Genomic DNA, 25,732 nt, shown 5'->3' with positions numbered 1-25,732 from the left:
ATATATGCATTTTGCTTATTTTATATACATATCTATGCAAAATAAGCCAAAAATAGAGCAAAATATTAACAATGTTAACTCTAGGTGGTGGGTTTACAGATTGATTGCACTCTATTCAACTTTTTTACAAGTGTGAAAATTGTAACAAAAAGTTGTAAAATTGAAAGCAAAATGAAAATTATGATTAGTATGCCTTTGTAGAAAAATGGGGAATAAGAATGTATTTTCTTGAATACATATAAACAAACTTCAAACAGAAGAAACTATTAACAATGATGGGGGCTTAAGCAGTGGTAAATGAAAGATGAGGGACAGAGATGAGAGGGAGACTTACGTAGAATTTAACATATATAGAACTCTGTGACTGTATTATGTATTCAAAATATTACATTGAAAAGTAATGTTGACTATATTTTTACTTATGACACATGGTTACTGTGAGGATTAAATCAGGCAATATATATATAACCTTAGTAAGTGCTTAGCACTTAATAATATTACCTAGTTTAGCTGAAGTAAAAAAAAAATCCTTCAGTATTAATAGTACCATGTAATGTGTACAAGTTAATTTTAATCTATACCCTAGGGTTGGTTAGTTACACTCCCTACAGATGGCTGTTTATGGACATGAACTTCAAATATCATTACCAAAATTCATATTAAAGGGTTTTTTGATGGGCATATTTTTCTTTGATGAAATGAGCAGTACTTGAAATATATGGCTGGCTGGAAAAACTGCGTGGGCACCACTGACAAGGTTTCACAATTTAGCATGCTCAGCAGCCTAAACTTTTAGAGTAGCACACAATGTTTAGACCTCTGCTTGGGCCTGGGATTTCCCACTTTGGGAAAGATTGCTTGACCTGACCAGTCCTGCCATAAGACTACTGTTGTTATTTAGCTTTAGTGAACAGAGATTCTCATAACAGGGCCTGTGAACCACGTTTTCATGGAGGACACTATAGCCTGACTTGATTAGACAGGTGATCATTCCTGTCATCAGAGCATGTTACTGTCTACTCTTCCTCTAGTGAACCAAGGTATTATCTCTTAGAGCTACTGAAAAAATTAAATGAGATATAAATGTTAAACACTTACAACAATTCCTGACATATCCAAGCAAAATTAGCAAAATTCACTATTTTTGAGAAGCTAGTTGCTAGATTAATGATTAAATTCCATTCAAAATATTTAAGTAATTTTTAGCTTAAACTCTAAAATTTATGGCAACTCTAAGACATGGATTCAACTTAAAAAAGTTCAAATTAAATATAACTAAATAATTCATTTTCCGGAACAGCTACAGTAGATGTTTGCTACCTATGCTATGGCTCTTCTTGAGTGATCTTTTTTTTTTTCCGAAATCAGACAAATCAGGGAAAGATTTAGTAATAAATTACTGTAACTAGAGGTGAGTTGTTGTTAATAAAAGAAAAACTAAAAATACTCACTACTAGTCAGCAGAGCTGTGCCACTTTGAAATACAGTGAATGTTTAAAAAAAAAAATAATGCATGTCTGCAAACTTAATTGACCTAGTAATTTGCTAAAATTAAAAGAAAATTCTAATAGAATTAAAAGAAAAGTATAAAATACAATCTAGACTTTATTACCTCAGAAATGTAATACAGCAAACTAAGCAGAGGTCACATAAAAATAAATTATAATGTGCACATACACATACAAATTCATAGTGGTTATTAGCTTGATGAAGAAAATAGCCTACTTGTTATTCAATATATAATTCTGCAGGCCTTCAGAACATTTAAGTAAAACTCAACAATCATTACAAGATATATTCAAATCCTGTCAATAAAACTGCAGAACACTAGACCTGAACGTAGTAATTAAAACTCCCACTCTTGGGGTAGGTAACCTGCGGCCTTGGGGCCACATGTGGCCTTCTGGATCCTTGAGGGTGGCCTTTTGACTGAAGTTTGGATTCAGTCAAGGGGCTGGACTTGGGGATACGGGGGCCACAGGTTCCCCATGCCCCTAAGTCAATGACTTTTTAATAAGAAGCACTACCAGAATTATACATGCAATTTGATTTTAACCACAAGACCAATCTAATCAACCAGAAAAATGAGATGTGAAACCAGTACTTCTTCCATTCACTTTTCATAATATTCCACCATTTAAATATATTCACCTAAAGAATTTTTTTTCTTTCTTGGAGACAGGGTCTCAGTTGCCCAGGCTAGATAGAGTACAATGGCCTCAATCATAGCTCACTGCAACCTCAAACTCCTCAGCTCAAGCGATCCTCTTGCCTCAGCCTCCCAAGTAGCTGGGACTACAGGTACAACTCACCATGCCCAGCTAATCTTTCTATTTTTTGTAAAGACAGGGTCTCACTCTTGCTCAGGCTGGTCTCGAACTCCTGGCCTCAAGCAATCTTCCCGTCTCTGCCTCCCAAAGTGCTAGGATTACAGGCGTAAACAACTGCACCCAGCTAAGGAACATTTTTTTTAACTTTAAATATTTTTAATTATGTTGGTGAATACATAGGCAATAAAATACTCCCGGAAAGAAGCTTGAAAGACCTGACAAAAGTTAATACTTATCAACTACAAAATAGCGTATCCATGTTTAAAAAACCTAGTTGAACTCTGTCAACCATATATATTTAAGAATATATACCAAGATTCTAATTCCTATTTTCAATTCACCAAACATCTATTGAAACATCTACTATATACAATGCTAGACCCAATTACTGACTTTCAGTTTATTGGGTGAAGGAAGAAATATAAACAATAATCTCAATGCAAAATAGTCTGACTGTTATTGGTAATTTCTATGATAAAGGTATAAATGAGGTGCTTTTCTACGCATGGAGGAACAACTGTGTATTGGGGAATGGGTGGTATGGTGGGATGCAGGACTGTCAGGAAAAAATTCCTTAAGAATGTTGCTTGTACCCTCCAGATATGTTTGTTTTCACGGAGCATCCAATGCCCCAGGATAGAGAAGGGAATTAAAAAACATTTGGCATATTACTTTAATTCATTCACACATTTAGGGCCTATTATGTGTGGTACAGTCTTGGCAACCACATTCATAATTTATTTTTAAATATAGGTATAGTACCACATAAGCACTAGTTTACATTTTGGTTGAAATGCCATGATTTCTACATCTTCCCAAATATATTTCTACCAATACTTCTTATTTTGCCACCCCTCAACTACTTTCCAGTAATTTAATTGAAATAGTAAAATGTAACAATAGCTACAATATTCAAAAATGCCTTAAACCCTAGTAGATGCAATTTTTGAATTGTTTTTATTTCTAAAATAAATAGAACTGAACAAATTTAACTAAATAAAATCACGTGGTTTGTTTAATGTGATCTACAACAGAATACTGACTAATCTCAAAAGTCAGTTTATTCTGTATGTCAAGCATTTTGCCATTCCAAAATCTATAGCATAATAGCTGTATAGCCATTTATTACAGAAAACAATAATACTTTACTACTGGCAATTATTTAGATTTAATACATTTCCATTCTTTTATGAAAAACTTTGGAGTTCTAATAAAAACGCAAATCACACAAAAAGCTGCCTTTCTGACAGAATTTTACTTATACATTTTAGTATTAATAAATATTGTCTTAAGATAAAATCTGCAATATTATTATTCAATAGTATGAAAGAAGTAACATGCATTGTAAAACTGCAAAAGTCAGTAATCTGTGATATGTCCATGAAGGTTACATTTAAAACCCAAATAGCTATTTCATAAGGAAAAAAAAAACCCTAAAATGCTATACTACTTATGGAGATGCTGCTGTGCAATATTTTTTAATTTCTATATTACTCCATAATCAAATGAGTCCATAGCACTGTGTTATGTTGTGAAAGCACACAAGTGAAGAAAAAGTTCCTCATCTCAAAGAACTTAAGTCTAGAGGGAAACACAGTCAAGTAAATAGCCCATCATGACGAAGCATAGCATAGTAAGTATAGCAGATCCTTGAATAATGTCAGTTCATTCAACATTGTTTCATTATAACATTGACGAGAAAAAAAATAATTGATTCTGGGTTGGGGCCACTGTCTCTGTAGACTTTGCATATTCTCCCCACAGCTGCAAGGGTTTTCTCCGTGTACTCCAGTTTCTCCACACATCCAAAAGATATGCACATTAGGTGGACCGGTGTGCCTAAATGGTCCCAGTCTGAATGTGTGTGTGTGTACCCTGTAATAGGATGGCATCCTCTCAAGGTCAGTTAATGCCTTGAGCCCTAAGCTGCTGGGACAGGCTCCAGCCACCCTTGACCATGAACTGGAATAAGTGGGTAAATAATTATCTTACTTGTTTTTATTAATCTTTCTTCAATGTATGTATAGCTTACATTTATTTCAATGTTTAATATTAGAAGTGTTTTGGTCTTTATTTAGCAATGTGGTGATGTTTTTGTGGCCAGAAATATACCATAGGAACTTAACTCTTATTTATATCAATTAGCCTAGGGTAAAACTGGTTTTGTTACACATCATTTTGCTCAAAGTCACAGTTTCCAAGAACCTATGGATGACATTAAGTAAGGACTTACTGTACTGGTAAGAGGTAACAACATGGAGTTCTGGCCGGGCGTGGTGGCTCATGCCTGTAATCCTAGCACTCTGGGAGGCTAAGGTGGGAGGATCACTTGAGGTCAGGAGTTCAAGACTAGCCTCAGCAAGAACAAAACCCTGTCTCTACTAAAAAAATAGAAACAAATTAGCCAGGCAACTAAAAATATAAAAAATTAGCTGGGCTTGGTCAGGTGTTCAAGACCAGCCTGAGCAAGAGTGAGACCCTGTCTCTACTAAAAATAGAAAGACATTATCTGGACAACTAAAAATATATAGAAAAAAAATTAGCCAGGCATAGTGGTGCATGCCTGTAGTCCCAGCTACTTGGGAGGCTGAGACAGGAGGATTGCTTGAGCACAGGAGTTTGAGGTTGCTGTGAGCTAGGCTGACACCACAACACTCTAGCCCAGGCAACAGAGTGAGACTCTATCTCAAAAAACAGAACAAAACAAAACAAAACAAAAAAAGAACAGGGAGCTCTAAGACCTTAATCTAAATTTGCGAATTCAAATAATGGTCATCAAGGAAAGTGATGTTTAACCTGCCACCTGAAGGATAAACAGGACTTAAATATTTGGCAAAGAGTGCTGGGGGTAGGGCGGGGGCAGAGAAGACATAGAGGGGAAAGCAGAAGAAACAGTCTAGGCAGACAGAACATTAATTATAGAAAAGAGAAAACAAGCATTTAGGGATTGCAAATAGTTCAGCAACACTAAAACATAGGGTTTATATATGGCTGGAGATTGGGCCAGGAGGGGACTAATGAAAGTATCAATGCCAAAGAATGAAGTGAGCAGGGAACAGGAAGGACTCTGTGGCACGCTAAGAAGTTTAAACTTCATCCTGTATGCAAAATAGAAAACTAATTAAGACTGATGACCCAGAGACCAATTAGGAGGCAGGATGATAGTAGCTACTGTTGCAGCAATGATAGAAATTGAGTGGGAGTTAGGAAAACAAATACTAGGAATTAATGACATGAGGCCTATGAGAGGGAGGAGACAAGAATAACACACAGGTTTCAGGCTTAGATAACTGGTTGGGTGTTGGTGACAATAACTAAGAGGAAAATGAGTGGAGCAGTATAGGAAGTGATCACCTTAAAATTGTTTCAGATATGCCGAGTTTGAGAAGCCTATGGAAAATCCAAAGTGGAAGTGTCCTGGTTATATCTAAATATCTGGAATTCAGGAAAAAGATATAGAATTGTATCTTTTTATAAGGAGAGGTCATAAAATCAGTGTTAGGCACTAACTAAAGTACGTTAGGCAAAAATCAGAAATAGTAAAAATTATCCTTGGAAATTCTTTAGGAAGGCCCCCTCAATGGAGACTCACATACCATCTCTTAATAAGCCAGTCCTCTAGTCCTGGAATTACTGTTTCTTGAGTACTAAATGATTACTAAGCAGAATAATCAGAATATTAACTTGCATTTGGGGTTAAAGGCAACCCTTTTCTAGCTGCCATGTGTATGTGTTGAATTTCTTGAATGAAAAGCGCATATGATGTAAATGAACTGCATACATTTAGGCTGTAAATAGATGGTAAATGAAGTCAGGGTAGATAATAAGATACAGCAGAATATATTAGTTTCCTACAGCTGCGGTAACAAATTACCACAAAGTTGGTGGATTTAAACAACATAATTTATTCTCTTACAATTCTGGAAGTCAGAAGTTGAAAATGAGTCTCACGGGGATAATATCAATATGTCAGCAGGGCTGATTCCTTCTGGAGGCTCCAGGGGAGAATCTGTTCCTTGTTTCTTCTAGCTTTTAGAGACTGCTGGAATTCCTTGGCATTTGGTCACATCATTTCAATCTCTGCTTCCAACTCGACCGTGTCTTTCCTCTGACTCCTCCTGCATCCTTCTTATAAGCACCATTGTGATTACATCAGGCCTACCAGGATAATCTCCCAATCTCAAGATCCACAATTTAACCACTTCCACTTCTGCAAAGTGCCTTTTGCCATATAAAGTAACATTAATAAATTCTGGGGATTAGAACATGAACATATTTGGGGGGACCTTTGTACAATCTATCACAGAGAATACACAAAGACTAAAGGTACTGGTAATTCTCTAGTTCTTAAACTGAATGGTAGGTTCACAATAATTCATTTTATTATTATGCTTAACAGATATACAGTATAGATATTCATGTGTATATAAAATATTTAATATTATATAACATTTTTAAAAGAGTAAAGAGCTATAAATCAAACTCCAAGAAACACTGACAGTTCAATGAATGGGCAAAAGATGATGAGTATTCAAAGGGAACTGAGAAAGAGGAAAGCAAAGCAGAAGTCAAAGGAAGACTCTTTCAAGAAAGAGAAAGTCATCTTTTTGGATTGCAAAGGTCAGGTAAGATAAGGACTGAGAAGAATCTATTCAACTTAGCAACAGGGTCACTGTTGACCTTGCTGAAAGCTATTTCAGTGGAATGGTGGATGCCAAAGATAGATTGCTTTGGGTTGAGGAGTGCACGGGAGGTCACAAACTGGAAAAAGCCAGGTGCAGAAAATTCTTTTACATATTCATGAATAAATACTGTAAATAAATCCATGATGTTCTGATAATCCAGGACAAGGATTGGGATCTAGACAAAACTTACAAAAGAAAAAAAAAGGTAGGCAAGGGAGAAAGTAAACAAAAAGGAAAAGAAAAAAGCTACAAAAGAAAGAATAATAATGATGATATTAGCTGTGATCATGCCACTGCATTCCACTCTGGGCAACAGAGTGAGATCCTATCTCATGGGGGAAAAAAAAAGAAAAAAAATTATATTGATGATGCCGGGAAGAGGGGACATTGTTGTTACAATTTATTAGGCACTCAGCAAAAGCCAGGCACTGCACTATGCACTTTACATACTTTATGAAACAGGGATTAATATGTCCATTTTATAGAACAGGAAAATAGGAACAAGGAAAACACAAAGGTAGGAACTGTCAGAGCTGGGACTCAAACATAAAACTTGTGCTCCTAACTACTCTGGGTAGGCCAATACGATGGATCCAAAAAGTAGCTCAAGGATAAGCAGGCTAAAAATATAGCCTAACAGCATGGTTAATATGATCAGCTAATAGAAGAATCTCTGGAAAGCAGTGTTTCCCAAACACATCCACAGTTTGAACTCAAAGCCAAAAGATCAAATTTGAGACCAAAATAAAAACCTGAACCCTAATTAGGAGCCTCTTACAAGCAATAAATAAGATGGATATAAACCATGGACTTCATCAGCAACAGAATAACAATGTTTTAAGTCACAACTAAGGAAAAAGGAATCCGAAATTTGTGAAATAACTTCAGATGCATGTTGTATCCATTCCAGTGCTAACTATGCACTAAAATGGTACACTGAGACATTAATAAGATGGAAAACAAGACTACCACCATAGTAATTAGAGATGAAAGTGGGATAGGAGCAAGAGCCTAAATTGCAGTTGTTGAAGAAAAGTCTCTTAACTATCCTTAAATGTTTTAGGCAATATTGGTGAAGAGAAAACATACGCTCACCCAGGGAATTAGATCATCCCTGCAGTCCCCAACCCCTGGCCGCCTATCACCTCCTGAGCTCCGTACTACCTCCTCCCAACCCATGACAGCCTCCCGACCCTTGGTCCATGGAAAAATTGTCTTCCATGAAACCAGTCTCTGATGCCAAAAAGGCTGGGGACTGCTGATCTAGGACACTGAATTCAAAGAAAACTCTGTAGGTTGACCTTTGTTTGCCGAGATGTTATACACAGTCCCTGGTTGACTACCCTGGCACATACTATAGGCATATTCTGTTGTCATGAGTTCTTTTTTTTTTTTTTTTTTTTTTTGAGACAGAGTCTCGCTTTGTTGCCAGGGCGAGAGTGAGTGCCATGGCGTCAGCCTAGCTCACAGCAACCTCAAACTCCTGGGCTTAAGCGATCCTACTGCCTCAGCCTCCCGAGTAGCTGGGACTACAGGCACGCGCCACCATGCCCGGCTAATTTTTTCTATATATATGTTTTAGTTGGCCAGATAGTTTCTTTCTATTTTTAGTAGAGATGGGGTCTCGCTCTTGCTCAGGCTGGTCTCGAACTCCTGAGCTCAAACAATCCACCCGCCTCGGCCTCCCAGAGTGATAGGATTACAGGCGTGAGCCACTGTGCCCGGCCTCATGAGTTCTTTAAACATGAAATTTTATAGAAGAAATCATCTCTTCCCACAAGAACTTCTATTATTATTAATAGTTAAGTGAGTCGTAAGACCTCAATTTCCAGTTTCTTTGTTATGTCCTTCAGAACAGGTGAATAAAGCAAATTCCAATAAGGGTGAGTTATTTTACAACCCTGGGAATATATCAAACTTTAATACAATTGCCAACACACCATCTAAAATGAGATTGTTTACTTTAATGAGATTAAATAATATACCTAAAGCAATTACCGCAGTGTCTAAGTGCTCAATAGACAACAGCTATTAGACTGGGCCCAATGGCTCACACCTGTAATCCTAGCACTTTGGGAGGCTGGGGCGGGAGGATCACTTGAAGCAAGGAGTTCAAGACCAGCCTGGGCAATAGCAAGTCCTCATCCCTACAAAACAATTTTTTAAAAATAAGCCAGGCATGGTGGTATGCACCCAGCTGCTTGGGAGACTGAGGCAGAAGGATCACTAGAGCCCAGGAGTTTGAGGCTGCAGTGAGCTATGATGATGCCACTGTACTTCAGCCTGGGCAGCAGAGCAAAACCCTGTTTCAAAAAAAAAAAAAAAGCTATTAGACTTCTTATTATTAGCACCAAAAATAAAAAATTTTTGAAAAAAAGGAGATTACAGAGACTCTTGAGCTATAAGGAAGCCTCTAAGGTACCTTTGGTGCTCATGTAACACTCTTTTGGCCCATTTGTCACTTCAGCCACAGTTCAGACTCCCATCAACCTCCAGCATCCCACCTCAAGTGAACTCATGCCTCAGGGTCTTCAGAAGCATAAATACAAAGGATTTGACACTTTTAACCAAACAGGAATTAGAGCTTATGGATGAATGTTCAAAGCCTTCCATCTTTCAAATGGGCAATACTGAGAATCATGGTCAGGGGGTTCCTTTACTGCTTACAGCAACAGTCACAATATCATACTTTTTGTTTCCTTTCTGACTCCCAGGCTTCTCACTCCTACTTCCTAGATCAACTCTCAAATAAACCACCTACACCCATGTCCTTGTCTCAGACTATACTTTAGGAGAAGCCAAACAAGATCCTGAAAAATGATAATCTAGCCTTTGCTTGAACACTGTTAACCCTCAATGTAGATGTTCTAAGAGCATACATCCTAGCAAAGTCTGTAGAAATGCAACCTTTTGAAACTAGAAAAGAAACACAAATATTTCACTATATAAAATATTCCTGTCCTTAATTTTTGAACAGAGAAGGAAAAGCTTTCATTACATCTGATTTCCAAGGTTCCCATAATCTATATGCACATAACACAGCAGTATAAGTAGAATTATAAACATTGAGTATATTATGGTAAATCCTTAGTCTATTTAATCTGACTCAAATAAAGTATTTCCCCAGGATTTTTAAACTTAGTATCAGAGAAAGTGATTTTCAGTCCCTCCCTGGTGATAAAGCTACAAGATATAAACATGAAAAAATTTCCATCAGTTATCATAATTTGCCACATAGGAAAAAACAACCTGAAATAGTAGCCTTTACTAAGAAAAAGACATAGACAAACTGGAAAAAGAGAGCCTGCTGGCTTTCTAGCTCCAGTCCCTGAAACCAGCTAACTGCACCCTTGCCTTTTCCATTGCTTGGTAATATAAACCAATTCTCTCTTCATGCCTAACCCAGTCATCTGAATTTCTCGGTTTCTGTGACTTTCAAGTGACAAAGGTCTAACATAAGAACTAGTATAAACAAAACATCATATAGACCTAATACTACCTAAGGAAGGGTTACAAAGCCTGGCATCTATGAACCCTCTAGAAAGGTAAATCTGATTTTATATAAATGAGTACATACATTTCTAGAGAGATGTCACCAAAACTCCCATCAGTTACTCAAAGTAGATCTCTGACCTCCACATCTCTCAAAGTTAAGATATATTGTTTAATGGTCAATGACTCAATGTATTTTTCTGCCTCTTCACTTACATGGGAAACAAACTTCCATCTTTTATTAAATGCCATGATTTTCAACCAAGAAACCCTTTCTCTGCCCCATTTCCAAGATTCTGGTATGTGAATTCCTCTCTTTCTTCCACCACAGTTGAGAATCAACTGGTTAAGAATCTAATCATATGAAACATTTTCCGAGTCATTTTAGGTCCTTTAAATCCATTCAGATGTGCCAAAACACAAGAAATACTAGAATTTAGTTTTTCAAATAACCCATCCTAGGATGGCTGGTCCCAGGTAAGATATAGTAAGCACACTTCACCCTGTCTCTTCCACTGAATGCAACCATAAAATCTGGACAGTATGCAGGAAGCAACTATTTGAAGGGTCTGAGAAGGAAACAGCAGGCAGATCATGGAATTACAAGTACCCATGAACCAGCAGTGATTTGGCTATACTTTTTCCCTCTAATGTTCCCAGCTTGAACCTAATGCAGCCAGAAACCCAAAGGGAGCACTTATCCAGAAGAAGCACTCTACCCTAAGGAGCAAGAAAGAAAAATAATGTTCAAAGAAATTGTGGAAACTGCCCATTTTTTCCTCTTTTCTCTATTCCTTCACATACCATGAACCAGCCACATGCAATCTAGTGATCACATGCAGTGGTAATAATGGAAATCTGCAAGAGCCAAAAATCTGAAGACCTGAAGATGGTTCTTCCTCTCCATTCACTGGTACTGTGGTTCCAAGAATGTGGGACCAACACCTTTTTTTTCCTTTTTTTCCTCTCTCTGTCCTCCAATCCCTTAGCCCCTGATTCAGGTGCAGCTGTAGATCTGCACTACAGAGCAAGGTAATGAAAGCTACAAGTTTCTGGGCAAACATTGAAAAGCGAAACCCGAGGGAACTAGATTCTCAGAACATAACAATTAAACTAGAAATCACTAACAAAAAGATAAGAGAAAAATCTCTAAATACGTGGAAATTAAACAAACCACTTCTAAATAATTCATGGATCAAAAAGGAAGTCTCATGGGAAATAAAATATTTTGAACTAAATGAAAATAAAATATAACATATCAAAACTTGTGGGATGAAACTAAAACAATAAAAAAAAAACCCATAATATGAGGAAAAACTTCCTAGCTTATTTTATGAGTCCAGCATTATCCTGACAGCAAATCTAAACAAAGACAGTACAAAAAAGAAAACTACAAACCAATATCCTTCATAAATATAGATGTAAAAATGCTCAACAAGATATCAGCAAATCAAATACTACAATACACAAAAAGAATTAAACAACACAACTTTAGTGGGGTTTATCCTGAGACTGCATGGCTAGTTCAATATTTGAAAGTCAATTATAATCTACCATATTAACAGTAAAGAAGAAAAATCACTAGAATATGCCAACTGATACATAAAAGGCATTAAACAAAATATAATATCCATTCATGATAAAAACTATTAGCAAACTAGAAGGGGCTTCTTTAATCTAAAAAAGGGTATTTCTACAAAAAAAAAAAACCCTTTATTTAACATTATATTTAATGGTATAATGGAAAAATGGAAAAACCAAATGATTTTCCTTAAGATTGATAAATGACCTGTCACCGCTCTTATTTAACATCCTCCTGGAAATCAAAAAGAAATAAAAGGCCTAGTGATTGGAAAGGAAGAAATAAATTGTTCCTATCCACAGACTGCATGACTATCTACTTAGAAAATCCCAAAGAATCTACAAAAAACTTACAGAACTAACAAGTGTATTTGGCAAGGTTACAGGTTACAAAGTCAACCACAAAAATTAATCACATTTCTATACGAATAGAAAATAAAATTTTTTTTAAAATGCTACTCACAGCCCCGCCCGCTGCGGCTTCCCAGCCCCAGGCAGGGAGGCCCAGATGGGGGAACCCCAGGTTGGGGCCCCCCTGGACGATGGCAGCGGCTGGACAGGCAGTGAAGAGGGCAGTGAGGAGGGTACCGGCGGCAGTAAAGGGGCTGGAGGAGATGGGGGCCTGGATGCAGAGGGTGTCTGGAGCCCAGACATTGAGCAGAGCTTCCAGGAGGCCCTGGCCATCTACACGCCCTGCGGCCGCCGGAAAAAATCATCCTGTCCGATGAAGGCAAGATGTATGGTCGGAATGAACTGATTGCCCGCTACATCAAGCTGAGAACGGGGAAGACCCGAACTCGCAAACAGGTCTCTAGTCACATCCAGGTTTTGACAGGAAGGAAATCAAGGGAAATCCAGTCCAAGCTGAAGGCCCTGAATGTGGACCAGGTTTCCAAGGACAAGGCTTTCCAGACCATGACTACTATGTCCTCGGCGCAGCTCATCTCTGCACCTTCCCTGCAGGTCAAACTGGGTCCTGCTGGTCCTCAGGCCTCTGAGCTTCTCCAGTTTTGTTCAGGGGGCTCTGGACCCCCCTGGAATGTTCCAGACGTGAAGCCATTCTCACAGCCACCGTTCTCCTTGTCACTGACTCCCCCAGCTACTGACCCCCCAGGGCATGAGCCCCCCCAAGCTCTCTCACCCCTGCCTCCACCTGCCCCATCACCCCCAGCCTGGCAGGCTCGAGCCCTGGGCACTGCCTGGTTGCAGCTGGTGGAGTTCTCGGCCTTCGTGGAACCGCCGGCTGCGGTTGACTCTTAGCAGAGGCACCTGTTTGTACACATCAGCCAGCACTGCCCCAGCCCCGGAGCACCCCCGCTGGAGAATGTGGACGTCCGGCAGATCTACGACAAATTCCCCGAGAAAAAGGGTGGTCTTCGAAAGCTGTACGATCGTGGGCCCCCACACGCCTTTTTCCTGGTCAAGTTCTGGGCGGACCTGAACTGGGGCCCAAGTGGAGAGGAGGCAGGCGCTGGTGGTGGCAGCAGCAGCGGTGGCTTCTACGGAGTGAGCAGCCAGTATGAGAAACTGGAGCACATGACCCTCACCTGTTCCTCCAAGGTCTGCTCCTTTGGCAAGCAGGTGGTGGAGAAGGTGGAGACGGAGCGGGCCCAGCTGGAGGACGGGAGATTCGTGTACCACCTACCGCGCTCGCCCATGTGCGAGTACTTGGTGAATTTCTTGCACAAGTTGCGGCAGCTGCCTGAGCGATACATGATGAACAGCGTCCTTGAGAACTTCACCATCCTCCAGGTGGTGACAAACACAGGCACCCAGGAATTGCTGCTGTGCACCGCCTACGTCTTCGAGGTCTCCACCAGTGAGCACAGAGCCCAGCACCACATATACCGCCTGGTCAGGGACTGATGGGGGACCCCAAAACTGGGTCGCCCCCAGAACACTCTCCTCCCAGGAGGGACCCTCCAGTTCTCCTCATGCTACTTATTTAGGGAGGGGGCTGTGATTTAAAGGGGCTGACCTCAGAGGCCTAAGCAATAGGGGACCCCAAAACTTGGTTGGTGAGCTGAACAGGCTGGAACCGACAAAAGAACAGACTCTGATAGTGGGACCTCACAGGGGGTGTCTGAAAGGACAGATCACTCCGGAGCATCAGGGATTGAGGACAGCAGTGAGAGAACTTTCAGGTACACTTCTCAGCCTCTGACAGGGCCCCTCTCCCCCCTGGATGTTTCCAAAGGCCTTAGTTACACAGTGGCTTGTCTCCCTTCCTGTTTTCCAGCTGCCTCTGCCCCTAAATTTCTGCCTCTCCCTACCACCCCTTGTATCACAAAGATTAACACTTTTTGTGCAGGAGCAGAGCCAGGTGGGCCCTGGAAATATTTTTAATATAATGAGATATTGATAAGGGTTATGACTTTATCTCAGCGGCACAAGCAATGGGGTGAGGCTTTGTAATCTCATCCCCCCCCTTCTCAGTGAGCCATGAGCTAGACTATGTTTCCTTCCCCTAACCCCAAAGTGTGTTGGTTTGTGTTCTGACAGAGGATAAAGCTATTTTACCAAAAAAAAAAAAAAAATATGCTACTTACTATAGCTCCCCAAAATTGAGATCCTTAGGCATAAATCTAACAAAACATACATAGGATCTGCACATTCAAAATTATAAAACACTGATGAAAGAAATAACTAAATGAAGAGACATAACATGTTTATGGAAGACTCAATGCAGTACAAATATCAACTCTTCCCAATTTAATCTATAGATTTAATGCAATATCAAAATCCCAGAAGGATTTTTCATGGATATAATGAAGCAAATTCTAACGTTCAGATGGAAAAGAACTAGAAGAACTAAAACAATTTTGAAAAAGAAGAATGAAGTTGGAAGAATCACAACTACTCAATTACAATACACATTTGCTATAAAGCTACAGTTATAAAGACTGTGTGGTATTGGCAAAGGAATTTAGATCAATGGAACAGAACAGAGAATACGAAAACAGACCCAAATATGGCTAACTGTTGACAAAGGTACAAAAACAATTAAATGCAAAAAGGATAATCTTTGCAATAGTGTTGAAACAATGTACAAACATATGCAAAAAAATAATCTTGACTTAAACTTCACACTTTAAACAAAAGTTCATTCAAAATGAATCACAGATTTAAATATAAAACATAAAAATTCAAAACTCTAAGAAAATACAGAAAAAAGTGTTCATGGCCTGGGGTTAGGCAAAAAGCTCTTAGATATAACAACAAAAGCATAATCCATGAGACAAAGAAACTGGTAAGCTAACTTTATCAAAATTAAGAACTTTTATAATACTTTGTGAAGCACAGTGTTAAGAGAATGAAAAAGAAAAGCTACACACTGGAAGAAAATATTTGCAAACCAAATATCTGACTGGTGGAGTTCAAGACACACTACCTCAAAATATGTCACATTGGAATACCGAAAAATAGCAGGAGCAGGAAGGTCTCTTTGACCTTCCCCCAGCCCTTCTTCCCTGAAACAGATCACTTGTTAATCTGGCTTTTGTTACAGGGGCCTCAGTCATGAATTTAGGATAGACAGAGAAAAAGATATTTTTGCTTACCTACATGACCAAGAATTTGTGTCCAGAATATTTTAAGAACTATAAAAGCTGAACAGTAAGAAAATAACATGATGTAAAAATGGGCAAAAGAGATGAATAGATACTTTACCAAAGTTCAACATCATCAGACATTAGGAAAATGCATATTAAAGTCATAATGAGAGGCTAGGCATGGAGGCTCACACCTGTAATCCTAGCACTTTGGGGCAGCTGAGGTGGAAGGACTGAGATGAGGAGTTCGAGACCAGCCTGAGCATCATGCAAGACTCCATCTCTAAAACAATAGAAAAATTGGCTAGGTGTGGTAGCATGCGCCTATAGTACCAGCTACTCAGGAGGCTGAAGCAGGAGGATTGCTTGAGCCCAGGAGTATGAGGTTGCGGTGAGCTATGATAACACCACTCTACTCTAGCCTGGGCAACAGAGTGAGACTCTGTTTCCAAAAAAACAAAAAAAAAAACAACCATAATGAGTTAGCCATCATGGAAATGCAAATCAAAACCATAATGAGATACCACTTTATACTCACTAGGATGGCCATTTAAAAAAAAAAGAAACAGATATTAATAACAATATTGGAAAGGATGTGAAGACACTGGAACCTTCATTCATTGCTAGTGGGAATGATGCAACCACTTTAGAAAACAATCTGGCAGTTACTCAAAAGGCTAATAGACAGTTATTACATTATCCTGCAATCCTACTCTATTTACCCAAAGGAATGTAAACATACATCCACACAAAAACTTGTACACAAATATTCATAAAACATTGTTAATAATAGCCAAAAGGTAGAAACAACTCAAATATCCAACAAAAATAAAATGTGGTTTGTCCACACAATAGAATACTATTCTTCAATAAAAAGGAATAAAGTACTGATATATGCTACAACTTGGATGAACCTTGAAAACATTATGCTAAGTGAAAGATGCCTGTCACAAAAGACCATATATTATATGATTTCATTTGTATGAAATGGCTGTAACAGGCAAATCTACAATGACAAAAAGTAGATTAGTCTACTACCTAGGGCTGGAGGGAAGGGAGAAATGGGGAGTGACTGCTAATGGGTAAGGGGTTTCTTTTTGGAGTGATAAAAACGTTCCAAATTAACTGTAGTCATGGCTGCACAACTCTGTGAACATACTAAAAACCATCAAATTGTACACTTTATATAAGTAAATTTTATACTATATGAATTAAAGTTCAATACAGTTGTTCTAAAGTAAAAACCCACAATGAAATACCATTATACACATTAGAATGGCTAAAATAAAAAATACTGACAATACCAATGTTAACGATAATGCAAAACAACTAAAATTTTCAGACACTGCTGGTGGAAAGCAAAATGGTATAATCACTCTAGAAAACAGCTTGACAGTTACTTACAAAGTTAAACACATACTTACCTATGACCCAGGAATCTCTTTCCCAGGTATCTACTCTAGAAAAACAAAAGCACATGCACATAAAATCCTATACACAAATGTTTACAGCAGTTCTATTTATAATTGCCAAAAACTAGAAATAATCCAGATGTCCCCGAATAGGTGAATTGGTAAAGAAACTACGGTACATCCACACAATGGAATACTACATAACAGTAAAAAGGACTGAACTATTGCTACAACTACTTATATGAATCTCAAAGGCATTATGTCGAATAAAAGAAGCCAATCTGAAAAGGTTGTGTACTGTATGATTCCATTTATATTACAGTCTCAAAATCACAAAACTATAGAGATGAAGAAAAGATAACTGTGGCCTGGGATTATAGGGGTCAGGGAGGGACAACATGATGGAGTCTTCAGGGTGATGAAATCTTTTGGTATTCTGTATCCTGATATGACACAGTGTAACAACAAACCATTAAATTGTATTCTATACCCTGATTATGGTGGTGGTTATACAAGTCTATCAGTATAGTAAAACTCTTAAGAACTATATGTCAAAAGAAAAAATGAATTTTTTATGATAATTTTAAAAATAAAATTTTTAAAACTCCAACCTAGAGTCAACTTTTTTCCTTAGTCCAATCTCAGCTCACTAAACCAAAACCTCTGATAATCTCATTTAATTAGAAGTACAATATACAGGTCAAAGAAAGACACTAGCAAAATGGAAAATATTGTAAGGAATACCAAGAGGTAGTAAAGCATCAGGAAATCTGGTCATCCATGAAGAGTAAACAAACTGAAGATGCTAATGCCTGCAGCACAGACTTGCAGTGAGAATGAGTGATGACAAATGTCTTCAATTATATGGAAGGGCGGAAAGTGCATAGGGGGTTAGACTTGTTCTATATTGTTTCAAAGAAAAACATCATTTACCAAGAAGTCTAAAAGTATAGAATGTTTTCTAGGGCTACCAGAATTTCACCATACTTCCTCAACAGCTAGATAATTACGAAGCAGAAAGTTCCGGAGATTCTTGCATTAAATAAAGGGTCAGACTTAATGATTCTAGAGTTTTCTTCCAACTCAAACATTATATGAATCTATGAACTATAATTTCTAGAGTTAATGTACAAAAGTAGAAAGCACTGAACATCTAAAAAGATATCCCTTCCTGCCAAAATATCACTTTTCATTGCACAAAAGTAAATATTAAAACACACATTAAGTTTCACATTTTTAAAAAGGCTAAATACAAAATCTTAACAAGTCGTAAGATGTATTTTATTTCCCCAAATCTCATTTGTATCAAGATTAAAATTAAATTCAAATTACTAATGTCTAAAAGTCTAATTTCAGACTTAAAAGACAAAAGTTATAAATTTCATGTGAATTTCTACAAGTATATTTAAGAAATCTCTTGAAAAAGTAGTATTCGTTCCATACAAAGAGTGGTAGTCCTCAAAAAAGCCAAAACATCTGTATTCACTTTAAAGCTCATCAAGACAGACTGACATTTTTAGGAGAAGCATATGGCTTGCTGAACAGTCATCTAGAACAGGATCTTTTGTCTAGTAAGCCCTATTCAAGGACCATTTACTTATGTATGAAGTGGCTGAATAAAGGAAAGAACATATTTTTGAGTCCTAGAAAACACAAAGAAATAAATTCTTTTTCTAATTTTGTTTAAAGACAGAGCAAAACATACTGCAAAAGCAGTCAGTTCTTTACTCTCACAGACAATGCTCTCAACATTTGAAACAATTCTAAGAAATCACTGAAACAAAAGAACTCTAGAGAAGCATGAAACTTTTCTTAGAGAACTATATCCAGCCAAAGACCACCTCCCTAAAAAAGTCATTTCCATTTTAAAGGATAAAACACTTTCTTCTTAAAACTCTGAAGGGCAGAGTTCAACAGCTGTGCTATATTAAACCTGAGCCCTTCCAAAAGGAAGAACAAGAGTCTCCAGAGAGGGAGTAACATGGCCTGCTTTCTCCAAAATTATCAAAATGCCTTCTTTGCCTCTAAGAAAGTTTCTCCAAGAAAATGCCTCTATGTAGTGCATGGGTAAAAAGCATAAAGCTTAATTTAGATTAGAAAAATATGCAAAAATGGAAGCATTTTTGTTTGTTTCTGGAAATCTCCCCAACTCCTCTCCCAAGGAAAAATGTATTTTTGAAGTCTTTCAAGATATAGAATGGAAACTATTAAAAAAGAAATCAGTTTTCAGCCCTAGCTGCCCATTAGAATCACTATACAGCTAAGCATCAACCTAAACTAACTGAACCACTATAGATTAGGGCCAAGACATCTGAATTTTTTAAGCACACAACAGGTGATTTTGATGCACAGTAAGGGTTTAAAAACTATGGAATTGGAGAACGATCTCATAAGCGTAGTGAGTCCAGACAAGAAGAAATGCGAACATATGAGCAACTAACTAGTTCTAAAGAATCTAAGGTTGTATTTACCCATTAAAATACTCAATAGCAGATAACAGAATAGAACTCAAAACAGAAATTCTGAATTGCTCTCATGTCATTACTTAAAAGAGAAAAGACTTAGAATAGTTTATTAAAATATTCAAATATTTAGATGAAAGTTGTTATGAAGAATGTAGTTGCTATGTAATTCAGGTACAATAAGGTTCCATCAGGATCTCTGGACTCTGTAAACTAAGAAAGAAAAGTTGGAAGAGCTCATGTATTAAATGTAATTATCTGTTAACCTTAAAAAAGCTCAAGGCATTAATCACAACAAAGTAAACTTCTGCCATAATCAGTGCTTCATTAAGCCTACTTGATTTTTTTTTTTTTTTTTTTTTTTTGAGACAGAGTCTCACTCTGTTGCCTGGGTTGGAGTGAGTGCCCTGGCATCACCCTAGCTCACAGCAACCTCAAACTCCTGGGCTTAAGCGATCCTACTGCCTCAGCCTCCCGAGTAGCTGGAACTACAGGCATGCGCCACTATGCCCAGCTAATTTTTTCTATATATACTTTTAGTTGTCCAGATAATTTATTTCTATTTTTAGTAGATACAGGGTCTCGCTCAGGCTGGTCTCGAACTCCTGACCTTGAGCGATCCACCCGCCTTGGCCTCCCAGAGGACTAGGATTACAGGCGTGAGCCACCGCGCCCGGCCAAGCCTACTTGATTTTACACAAAATTCTAATAGCTTTAGTTTCTTGATAGTCAAGCCCATGATAAATGAAAAATTGGTGGTGTAACTGCTACAGGGAAGCAGATCAGTCAAAGAAGGACACAAAACACTATTAAAAAGCAGACAAGAGAACTCAGAAAGCAAAGCAGACACTTGATAGTTTTTAAAGGCAGCAGAATACAGTAACTATTTTTCCTAATGATCACTGGAGTAAGAAAAAAGAAAAAATATATTCAGTGTATCTCATTTAATACATACATTTTATATCTTTTAAGAGGGTAAAAAAGTATAATCAAGTCACCAATACAGTCTTTCACCAAAAATTGTAACAAGATTTAGAGGGAAAAAAGTTAGCTAACAAAGACTTAAACAGAAAACTAATTCCTCATTTGGAGACTCTCACTGTACAAAAAGAACACTGGAATAAAAGTAAAGATAAGAGCATCAGATAGTTTCTCAAATAAAGACCACACCTTACAGAGAAGATACTGAGGTGTTCATTTATTATTATTAAATATAATATTCCTCACTGCTAAAGTCAACATACTCATTTAGACTGCTAAATCAAACTACAGTAAATCCTCCATGGGTTCCACATCATAGATTTAACCAACTGCAGATCAAAAGTATTCAGGGGTGGGGGAAGCTGCATTTGTACTGAACATGAACAGGCTTTTTTCTTGTTATTATTCCCTAAACAATATGGTATAACAACTATTTACATTGTATTAGGCAAAGATAATCTAGAAATGATTTAAAGTATACTGGAGGATATGCATAGGTTATACACAAATACTACACCATTTTATAATAGGGACTTGAGCATCTGTGGATTTGGGTATCCAAGGGAGTCCTGGAACCAATCCTCTAGGGATTCCGGGGGACAACTGTATTTCCTAGCAATGGAAACTTAAGCCATTTCACTTTTGAGGATAAGAATACCTGAGTTCATTGGATTACTGTGGGAAACACACGAGATAACATAGGTGAAATACTTGGCACAGTGGTTGATGCACAGTAAGCTAAAGATAAATGTTAGCTGCTGTTATTAATTTGTGCTCAGAATACCACAAAAACGATTCCCAACTTCTACCAAGGGATATATTTTAGAAGGTTTTTCCATATTCACCTTACCCATAAACAGACCTTTTTTAGCAGGAATTATACAGGAACCAAGTTGTTCTATCTTGCTCCATTAAGCCCCATGTGCTTAAAAATTTCAGGTAAAATTAGTTACTGTCATTACAAAAAAGTTCTCATGTTCCAATAAGTACCCTTTCCAAAATAAATTCATCTCTACCTTTTGCTTTTTTAAATTTGAATACCAAAGAGGTATCAGGACACTTGTTAAAATGTATGAGTTTCCATTCCAAAACAATTTCATTCCAGAAGTTAACAAAGTTCTTGGTGAATATACTAAACTCAGATCACTGCAAATAATTAGAATATAGGTTGTAGAAATGTTATGTTCACATTTATGTAGGTTAGTGCCTATTTGGTTTTCACTGATGAGGCTATTAATACAAGTATTGCCTATGGTTTCTTGCTTTTCCTCACAATCACTCATCTCTAAATATGTATTTACTCACCTGATAAGCATTTACCTACTATGTTCAAACCATTACACTAGGTGCCATGAAGTATACAAAAATAAAAATTTGTCCTTGCCCTCAAAAAGCTTGTGACCTCACTACTATCAGTGCATGTGCTAAAACTTGCTCATTTGCAAATGTGTGTGTGTATAAAACGGAGTTAAGTGTAGGTTGTTATGCTGAGGTAACTAACAATCTGAACATTTTTGTGGCTTACAACAAACGTTTATTTCTCACTCAATTTGTATTTTATATAGCCTATAAGAATCAGTTTCTGCTTTGCACCATGTTGTCTTCATTCCAGGATTTGGGCTAAAAACGCAGACCCCACCTGGGTTATGTCCATCTCATACCAGAGAGAAAAGGAACATGGCAAAATATGGGACAGCCCTTAAAACTTCTGTTTGAAATGGTATATCATTTCCACTAACGTATCACTGGCTAAAGCAAGTCACTTGGCCAATGGTTAGGGATACCTAATCCTGTAACAGGGAATGGTAGTGAATACTTTAAACAATAATACAATCTATCATAATACTTATCACCAGGAGTAAAGAAAAGTATTCAGGCTATTCAAATAGTGAATTTAGTATTTATCTGGAGAAGGTTTACAATGTGCTAGACATGATTCTCAATTTATAAGAATTAAAATATTTAATTTTCCTAACAAGAATTCAACAAAGATGTCTACTACTAATAAAAACTGACCAACTAAGTATGGCTATCTGGAAATGAAGAAAATAAGAAAAACAAAGAAACCTATGAGAAGACACTTTAGAAACATTGCAAGCTCTCAAAACTTGGCTTTGATATATTACATAGATAGCAAAAGCAGCTACTCCTCAGAAAGGAATTTGTTTATCCAGTTTATTTGAAATAGAAGCCAACCTATTGGTCTTAAATGTCCAAAATGTTTCTCAAATTTGGGTTGAGCCTCTTCCCAGCCAGGTGTAATATACACAGAACTCTTGTCAACCTTAAGAACTGCTAACTTATTAAAGATCTCTGCAAACTCAATTTCATACTGGCTTATCTAATGCTGAAAAAGGAAACAGAGAAAGTGAATAAAGCCAGAGACTGAAGCACAAAATAGGCCTCACAAAGAGGTCTCATACACTCAGTCCCCACCATAGTCATTAATTAACACCCTCCAGGGATTTACCACCCTAAAGACCTATGTTTGAGGTAAACACAAGACCTAGTGAAAATTAAGAAATGATACAGGGCTGGGTGAGTTAAGTATACATGAATATATTTAAGTAAATAAATAACACCACTGATTCAAATATCCTGAGTCCTAAGTAATGCTATTTTGAAATACAGTGCCATTTTATCTGGCTCATAGATTAATATCCTAAATAGTTAAATTTACCCAGGAAAGTCCCTTAGGAAAGACAAGGAAAGTAAGGATAAATATAGACAATTTAACCTGTTTTCTCCTCCCTCATGTTCAGTCCAGGGAAATGAGAAGCACATGGAAACTGAGTATCACTCTAGAGCACAAGCTCAAGTGATTAACTAGATCAGCTGAATCACCTGCAATATTTAAATTTCTTTCTCTTTCGTGTGTGTATATGTGGTTGGGTTGTTTTGCTTTTTTGTTTTTTACTGATATACTATAATTGAAGTCATATAAGTTAATGTAGCAGCTCACTACATCCTTCCATTGATAGTTCTTTTCTTCTGTTCCCCACTCCCCTCCTTACCACATGCCTTACTGTTTCCACTTCCCATATATTACTCATGATAAAGTGATCTGAAATGTTATATCAATTGCAAATGTTTTTCTAAGTATTACAATAAAATAAATTTTAGATGTAGATTTCCTCATTAATTGATTGTCTCTCCACTCAACCTTTTCAAATCCTAGTCCTCTCAAATCATAATGGAAAAAGAGTGCTTAAGGATGAAAAGCAAATAATATATGTAAGGGGGAGGGCCCATAAATTTCCCTCAAATTGAAATGGACATTATAAGCTGTTCAGGTTTAAAAAAAAAGTATAGAAAGCAAATAAATGTGTTAATTTGTATTTAAAAATCGTTTTCCTTGTTTTGAGATGTGAAAAAAAGATCATCTCCTATGATTTAAAATTTTATTTTCAAATCTCTCACAACATACTTACAAGCAGAAACTCTAAAATTTGGAAATGTAGTAATAACTATCATTAGTTTCCTAAATCTAGTATTATCTTAACTTCAACTACCATAATTGCTGACAAAATGGCTATGACTTAAACTTAGATATAGAGCCATGTTTTGATTAGCCAAGCAACCAGTGGTCCCTTCAAACTTGTTTTCAGTTCCGGGGCTTCGGTGAGTACTTTATAATTTGGGAATGCAAAACTAATCCCTATAATGTCTAGGGGGAAAAGAACTAGTTTGGGTCACAGTTGTACTAGCCCTAAATTAACCACTGGAGTATTTTACCTTAGAGAAATACTTTCCATCCCTCTAGTTCCCCGTATGTAGAACATGTAATTACAAACTTATCATTTACCTTTCCCAATCTTAGATCCTTACTTTTCAGTGACTCTATACTATGTATATATTGCTCTACTATTGCATTTAAGCCTTTTCACAAGCCACTGACACTACCCAGGACACCCTCTACATTCCCACCCGATACCCACTATTTAAAACCTTAATAAAACTCATCTTTAAAATTTTTTTCTAATTAACTCATCTCAACTCTCTGCATTTCCTTTCTATTTATCTAATACTAAATTAATTAGCATTCTATCAGACACTCATCCATTTTTAACCACCCACATTCCTCCTACCCCCTTCACATCTCTCCATCCAATCTTTCCATCTTTGCTCCAGTATGTGTGTGAAGGTATAGTATCAGTACTATAAAAAACTCAGAAAAATTCGGAAAAACATGGAAATGAAGGATTTAGTAATACAGTCGAAAAAACTCATCACAAAAATGCTTCAAGGCAAAACAATAGCAACAATCCCTGAATTACTGTAAGGCTTTAATAACATTGTGGATGGAAAGCCTCCCAGCATTACCTTCAGTCTTTTAAAAATTATCTTCCAGTACTACTAGCAGTGATATCATTACTAATACTGAATTCCAAACATGTTTTCTTCCAAGCAGACTGATGAATAAAACAATCTTTTTGTTCAGATACCCACACAAAACCACTTAAAGCCAAGGAAAAAAGATAGGGACTTTTAACTCTTCAGTAAAGACTGGAGTGGGAGGCAAACAGGTGACAAATGGAAGGATGCGGAAACTGGAGACAGCAATCAGTAAGACTCCTCCCCTTCCCTGGGGGTGAGGTTCAGCTCACAGCTCCACGGGCAACCCCTCCCCACATACCCTCTCCCTCCGCCACACGACAAAAGTTTCCAAGAAACCAGAGGTCCTCCTCCCCCGCTACCGATTCACACCCCCACTCGCCGGGCCGGCGCCCCTTCACCGCGGCTAGTCCCAGGCCCGCCCGCCCCCTCCGGAGGAAAGGGTCAGCAGAGGACGCTTTCCCCGAAGCCTCGTCAGGGACTCAGCCAGCAGAGACTCTGCAAAAGTGGAGGGACCTGAGAAGCTTGAAGCAGCAGCCTGACAATTCTGTTACCTGGTCGGGGCCCTGGAAACGGAAATAGCAGCTGTAGCTACTGCCCTTCTCCACCACAGCGCCTGCTTCAGCGCCCCTGACATTGAGACCGCCGCCATCTTGCTGCAGGCAAACGCCAGGATGGGAAGACGGGTCGCCGCAAGGGACTAACTTCCTTCGTTTTCAAGCCGGTGCAACCGCGATTTATCAGAATCCTGGGGGGGGGGGGGGCGGGGGGCGTGTTTTCTTTTAAATACTGGGGTTTAGGAAAGAGGTGAAAGATTTGGTTGAAAGAAGTAAGAAGGAAAATGGATGGGGAAAAAAATGCAGAAGTGCATTAGGTGTAAATAGTACCCCTATAAATTATAAT

General features: G+C 37.8%; 2 protein-coding genes across 2 annotated transcripts in view; one reads left to right on the top strand and one right to left on the bottom strand.

Moving 5' to 3' along the window:
• Positions 1-25,511, bottom strand: part of NDUFS4 (NADH:ubiquinone oxidoreductase subunit S4) — a 113,092-nt gene extending 87,581 nt beyond the window's left edge. The window contains exon 1 of the mRNA XM_045566582.1: positions 25,384-25,511. Coding sequence (XP_045422538.1) covers positions 25,384-25,481 — 98 coding nt within the window. The 5' untranslated portion in view covers positions 25,482-25,511. The remainder of the gene's footprint in view (positions 1-25,383) is intronic.
• LOC123648643 (transcriptional enhancer factor TEF-4-like) lies at positions 12,587-14,247 on the top strand. Its single transcript, XM_045566580.1, is given in 2 exon segments — positions 12,587-12,794; positions 12,797-14,247. Coding segments are annotated over 2 exon segments (1,356 nt in total). The 5' UTR covers positions 12,587-12,596; the 3' UTR covers positions 13,955-14,247.
• Positions 25,512-25,732: the final 221 nt, after the last annotated feature.

This window comes from Lemur catta, chromosome 12 (assembly GCF_020740605.2).
Source record: "Lemur catta isolate mLemCat1 chromosome 12, mLemCat1.pri, whole genome shotgun sequence".
NCBI classification, from domain to species: domain Eukaryota; kingdom Metazoa; phylum Chordata; class Mammalia; order Primates; family Lemuridae; genus Lemur; species Lemur catta.
This window is presented reverse-complemented; position numbering and strand designations above follow the sequence as displayed.